This window comes from Ziziphus jujuba, chromosome 9 (genome assembly GCF_031755915.1).
Source record: "Ziziphus jujuba cultivar Dongzao chromosome 9, ASM3175591v1".
In the NCBI taxonomy this organism is placed as follows: Eukaryota; Viridiplantae; Streptophyta; class Magnoliopsida; order Rosales; family Rhamnaceae; genus Ziziphus; species Ziziphus jujuba.
In genome coordinates, this window is record NC_083387.1 from 8,791,860 (window position 1) to 8,797,859 (window position 6,000).

The 6,000-nt window shown below is 29.5% G+C and overlaps 1 protein-coding gene across 1 annotated transcript; it reads left to right on the plus strand.

Moving 5' to 3' along the window:
• The first annotated feature begins 2,068 nt into the window (after nucleotides 1–2,068).
• Nucleotides 2,069–5,254, plus strand: LOC107426530 (uncharacterized). Its single transcript, XM_016036726.4, has 5 exons — nucleotides 2,069–2,187; nucleotides 2,486–2,581; nucleotides 2,688–2,786; nucleotides 4,265–4,460; nucleotides 4,740–5,254. Exons 1-5 carry the CDS (start codon nucleotides 2,164–2,166, stop codon nucleotides 5,087–5,089), a joined length of 765 nt encoding a protein of 254 aa, XP_015892212.2. The 5' UTR covers nucleotides 2,069–2,163; the 3' UTR covers nucleotides 5,090–5,254.
• Nucleotides 5,255–6,000: the final 746 nt, after the last annotated feature.

Genomic DNA, 6,000 nt, shown 5'->3' on the forward strand with positions numbered 1-6,000 from the left:
ATTTTCAAATGCTAACAAAATGGTGAAACTTGGATAAGAAAATACTTTCCTAACTTACAAAAAGAGCCATCACTCGACTTGTAAAATCACTTATAGGTCCATATTCGATTTCTCCATGCATCCTTTTTGCTGATGATCCACAGTCGTTTTGTGGCCAAATAACCCTCATTGCTCAGCTCTCTTCATGGATTCCTCAAAAGAAAATTTCTCTTTTTAAATTCTATAACAATATTTTACACTTTTATTTTTAAAAAAATATATATTTTCTTTATCAAAAGTAGCTTAAAGAATTCGCAAAAGTAAAAATGATATTTTCCTAATCATTCCAACACTACTCTTTAAATTAACATATAGGTGCACGGTAATATGTAAAATAAAAAATGAGTGTATAGAGATAGCGTATAGGAAAATGTTAAGTAATAAATGAAAGTACTAATTAATTTAACTTAAAAAATTAATTTGCTTTCTACAATTTAAATGTCAAGTTGACTCTTAAATTTAAATTTTGAATTTAAAAAGGCTACTGAAGACCTAAAAAGGAGAGTTAACTCTTTGTTTTGAAGAAAATAGGACAAATAAAGCCAAGAGGAAATTTTCCTCGTCTCAAATTAAAGTGTATTTTTTTTTTATATGAAAATAAATTAAGGTCGTCTCCATAGAAAGAAAAAGAAAATGGCCTCACCTACCTCTTACGTTTATATTTCCTACCTGAAGCAAAAACAAGTAAATCAATATTTCTATGCAAAAACAACATTTTAAGAAAAAAGCAAAATATTCTTAGACCCAAAAAAAAAAAAAAAAGAGAAAGAAAGGTTAGTGGATATACTTTTAAACACTTACAAGAAAGAGAATACCAGTAAAAAACGAACAACATGAAGTAATATAATTTTACAGAAAGGGGAAAAGAAAAGGTTAGATAAGGAGAAAATAAGAACAACCGTTCACCAAAGTCCCCACCTTTTGCATCCAAAACCAATATTGTTTTTCCATTGTTCTCGCATATGGAATCTCAAAATATATGGATAAATTACATAAGATTTTCTTAAATTTGTAATCTATACTTTTTTGATGTTACAAATAGTTTTTTTTCCTTTTTTTTTTTTTGGAATAAATAGAAATGTGTAACAAACAAATATCTTATTTATTTCAAAAGCCTGTAATTTATATGTCATGTTAACAAATTCTATAATAATATTTTAAACATAATTTCTTTTCTTTCTTTTTTTTTAATATACTTACTAATAGCACTTCTAGCACGCTTTTTAAAAATTTATATTTTTCTATTTTAAAAGAGATTATTCAATACACTATTAGTATACATTTATGATAAGATCCTATTAAAAAAAGGGGTGTATACACATTGTGTATTGAATATTTTTTTTTTCTATTTTAAAAAGTAATATTCATTTTTGATAATTTCAACAAAATTCCGAAAAGTTAGAATGAAGAACGAACTTAACTTTTCAAATATAAAAGCCAAACCCATTTATTATATAAAATTTTTAATACATTTATTTATTATTTTACAATTTCCAATGCATAATTATAATTATACTTGATTTTATATTATTTTTTATTTTTTATTTTTTTTTTAAAAAGAAGAGAATCTAAGAAAAAGAAAACAAAATGAAAAGTAAATCATTATTGTTTATTGAAAATTGAAAAATAAAGAGTGATATTGAATTGAGTAAAAAAAATTACTTTTTGTCATATAAGATTTTTTAAAATACTTTTTATTTTAAAAATTATGCTGTTTAAAATAAAAAGTGCCATTTTAAAAATATTGTAACAGGCAGATATATATAACTTGCAGTGGAAGCTCTATTTGTAAGAGGAGATTCATGCAATTTTGGTAACATAACTTCTTCTTCTTCTTTTTCTTTTTTTCTTTCTATTTTTTATTTTTTATTTTTATTTTCAAAGGAGTAACACTCAAGAACTCTATGAAAAGTAAGGGTTAGACTGTAATTTCCTATGGTAGATATTCTATCAATGAAGTATTGACACGTATGAGACATACAGGAAATATGATGAATACTATGGTAACGTTATTTCTTTCCTTTCCATTCTGAGAATAGCTGCAAAACACAGACCCACCAACTTTTCAGAATCCTCTCCTTCTTCTTCAACCAGAGCTATAAGTTATAGAGAGAGCACCTTTACATGCCTCCAAGACGACGAACCAGGGTTTTAATCCTAAAAATACACTTCTTTTTGCATTTTCTGCATTGTCATTTCGCATAAGGCTCATACATTTTTCTTGCATTTTCCCTTGCTTTTCCTTCACTTACCCATCCATTCCCATGTTGTTTCCTCTTCTTCAAAAGTTTCTTTTACCATTTTTGTGAATCTTTCTTTGTTTGACCCACATGTTTCTTTCTTTGCTTGTTCTCCAGAGCACACTTATTTTCAAGTTGTTTTTCTCTTTTTTAAATTTTTAAATTTTTTTTTTTCTTTTTCTCTGTTTGGGTGTTGTTATTTGCAGAAGGGTGATAGACGTTTAGATGCAGCCTTGGATGCCATGGCTCTCCTTGGGTTTCCTGATAAATTGGTTTCTCAAACTATCAATGAACTCTTGAAAGTGGGTTTTTCACTTGAGTTGTTATTTGGAAAGCACAAGATTTTTTTTTTTGGAGTTTTGGATGAAAAAAGTTTTTTTTTTTTTTTTTTTTTTTCCTTTGCTTCAGGTTTATGGAAAAGATGGATGGGTTTTTATTGAAGAGTGTTCTTACCTTGTCTTAATCGATGCCTTGGTTGAGAAACAAAAAGAGGTTTCTAAAGAACAGGTATTTAACTTGTTACTTGCTAGTACTCCTTGTTATGTGCTAAATTTATTTCCTTGTTTTTTTAGTTCTATATTATATGCCTCTGTTTGTTTCCTAAGAAAATGTGAGAAAAGGGAAGAATTTGAAAATCTGAATTTGAGATGTTTCACTATTCAATGCTTAGGAAATAAATAACCTCTACTTAAAGAAGTCATTTTTGAATACCTGACTCGATACCATTGCATTTTGTTGTAATCCATTGCCACAAATTATAGGTTCACATAGATCTATAACAGATTACCTTGCTATGTTTTGCCTTGCCTTTGAGTTTTCATAGCGGAGGTTATCTTATATATATACATATATATATGTCAGAAAAATCCTCCTATTCTTGCTGGAAACTCATGCACATTGCACCTGTTTCATGTAGTTCAAAATACTAAAATGAGGCTGCTTTGTTATTGACTTGATAAATGTACAATTATCATGTAACAAATTAAACATATTTCAATGTTTTATCATATCGTCATATTTTGCTACCATGTGGGTTGATGTAATTAATGGATAGACAAATTTTGACAAGAGGAAGCTTTCTAACATGTATTCATGATTGGATATTTATGTTTGCTTTTTTAACTATTTAATTTAAAGGGGATCTTATCTATATTTATTTTAAGTTCTTTTATCCTTTTGGTCTCATAACCTAAATAAAAATGTTGACGTTAAGCATCTGTAGAGAATTTACCCAAAAAAAAAAAAAAAAAAAAAAAAAAGAGCATCTTGTAGAGCGTAAACCAAGAAATGTCATTATTTGATCTTATTAGCTGCTATGTTTTTGTAGACGGTATGGGAATATTGGGAAAATGGAAAATTGTTGGTGAAGTAACTGCTTTGTGACTAATATATATATATATATTGATTCATTATACTGCATGGTTTGCTTTCTTGAAGTTGTCATCCTTGATGTCCCAGCTGATGCTTTTTTGTTTTTACCTCAACAGGATGGGGAATATTGTTTGATTACCAGTTCATTACCGAACTATAAATGTTATACGATGATAATTAAAAGTAACTTGGTTATATAAGAATCTCTTTTTGTAGATAACTTTTTTCTCATAACAATTTTATTATTTTTGGAAGGTCTTTTTCTTAGTCTTCTATTATCTATTTATATATAGGGCAGGGCAATTTGATATCATTCCTTTGCCCGAGAGGGCTTGGTTTCTTGTGAATAGTTGGAAGGGATCTAATTTTAATGTATCTTATAAATTGGAGAAAGCGTGGTTGATAGGTGCGAACCACGTTATTATATAACTAATTGAATATGAAGTATTATCCTGCCATTGTTTCACTTCCTTCAAGCATTATAGCTTCCAGTTTTCTTATTCTAAAAGAAATTGCCATGGTGATGTTTCAAATTTCAACACTATAATTTAATTAAAATTTTCATTTTGAACGCATAACTTAATTAAATACCATTTTCTTTCACACTTCCAAAGGCTTCTTCTTTAGAAAATGGTGCCGGAAGCATGGAAGATATTGAATCATCAGCTGCAGGGTCTTCAAATGGGGTTAGAATATCTACTACCTGCTCTATGCCAGAGGATAACAACAGTAGCAAAACATATGATACTTTGGAAGCTCCATCACAGACCAGCGGAGCTCAGGATTCTGTGACACTAACTAATGACTCAGGTAATTGATTTTCTGACTCCTTCAGATTTAAATTACCTTCCCAATATGCAAAACAAGAATTGCTACTTCCAAATTAATTTTCCATCAAAGTTTGTTGGAATTTTCTTCTGTTAAACAAAAAATATAGATTCTACTTGGCTACTAAAATTGGTTAATGTTTTAACACATTTATGTGAACTAGATGGGTTTTTTCCCTTGTAGTGTACAAAAAAAAATTGCCAAAGGGATGCTAAAAGTTTTATATCTAATTACAAATTTTCTGTTCACTTGCTTTTGTAGCTCCTAAGGAATGCATCCCACCAGCAGAAGAAGAAAGAAGAAGCCCTGGAGAGATTAAGTTGGACCAGAGCTCCAGAAGAAAGAAAGCGCATTTTGTATTGGGTAACAATGCTAAAGATTCTGGGACTGATAAAAATGGTAGGACGAAGACCCAAAAATTGGAGGGTGGAGTTCCAATCCAGAGTCATAGACCTTGCCATGGTTGGATTTCTGATGACGATGATGATGATGAGGATCTTGTGGAACTATCTCCGGAACCCTTACCACAACATTTGGAAAATTTGTTTATTGGATCTTGTAGTAAGAAAAAGCGTAAGAGCAGGTGGGATGTGAGGCCTGAAGATATGTAATGTAAAGGATCTCTCTAATTCTCAATTTCTCATGATTTATAATCATTTTTGTGGAATTGTTGTAGTTGAAAATTTTATATATATATATATATATATATATGGTGTAACAAATAATTTATATTTGAACAATGAATAATTATTTTCTAAAATTATGTTAACACACCATCATTGAAAAATACACTAATGACACAAGCATAACAGTTAGATGTAATACTTTCTTGCTGGAATTGTATATAAATCACAGAGTTGGAAATGTTTGCAAGTAGCAATATTTGTTAGACGGAGAATTTTATGTGGACTATTTGCATGCGGATTGCATTCAAAATTAATACCTTTTGAATAAAAATGTTGGTTTTGATGTGTACCGTGTACAGCAAAATCGATCTTTCATCCAAAAAGTATCGGCTTTGGGTGCATCTGCATGCAGACTACTACAGCTTATAATTCCTTAGTAACTAAGCAATTCCACTTATTGTTTGTGTTTGATAGATTCGCTAGTAAGTGAGTGAAAAGAGAGATGCTGATATTGTCTTATGATTGAAGTATTCATAAAAGATGATGCGGACTTTTACAGATAAAGGCAAAACTATATAACAATGTAACAAACTGATATGTAAGCTATATCCCTAAGATATTATGTTTATGTGTTATCAAAACTAATTATAGTTAATGTATCTTATCAGTGTTTGAAAACATGCATTGAAAAATTCGGTTTTAAAAAACATATATACATATATATATTTTAAGATATGGAACATTCTAATTTGATCTTCGGAAGGTGTAGGCCTGATGAAGTAGAGAATTTGGTGCCTATTAGCTGCTGGTTGAAAATTCCAAGTTGAAGACAATCCTGAAGGGGGGGAAAAAGAAAAGAAAAAAGATCCTGAAAAATACCAATTAAGATGTTTCTT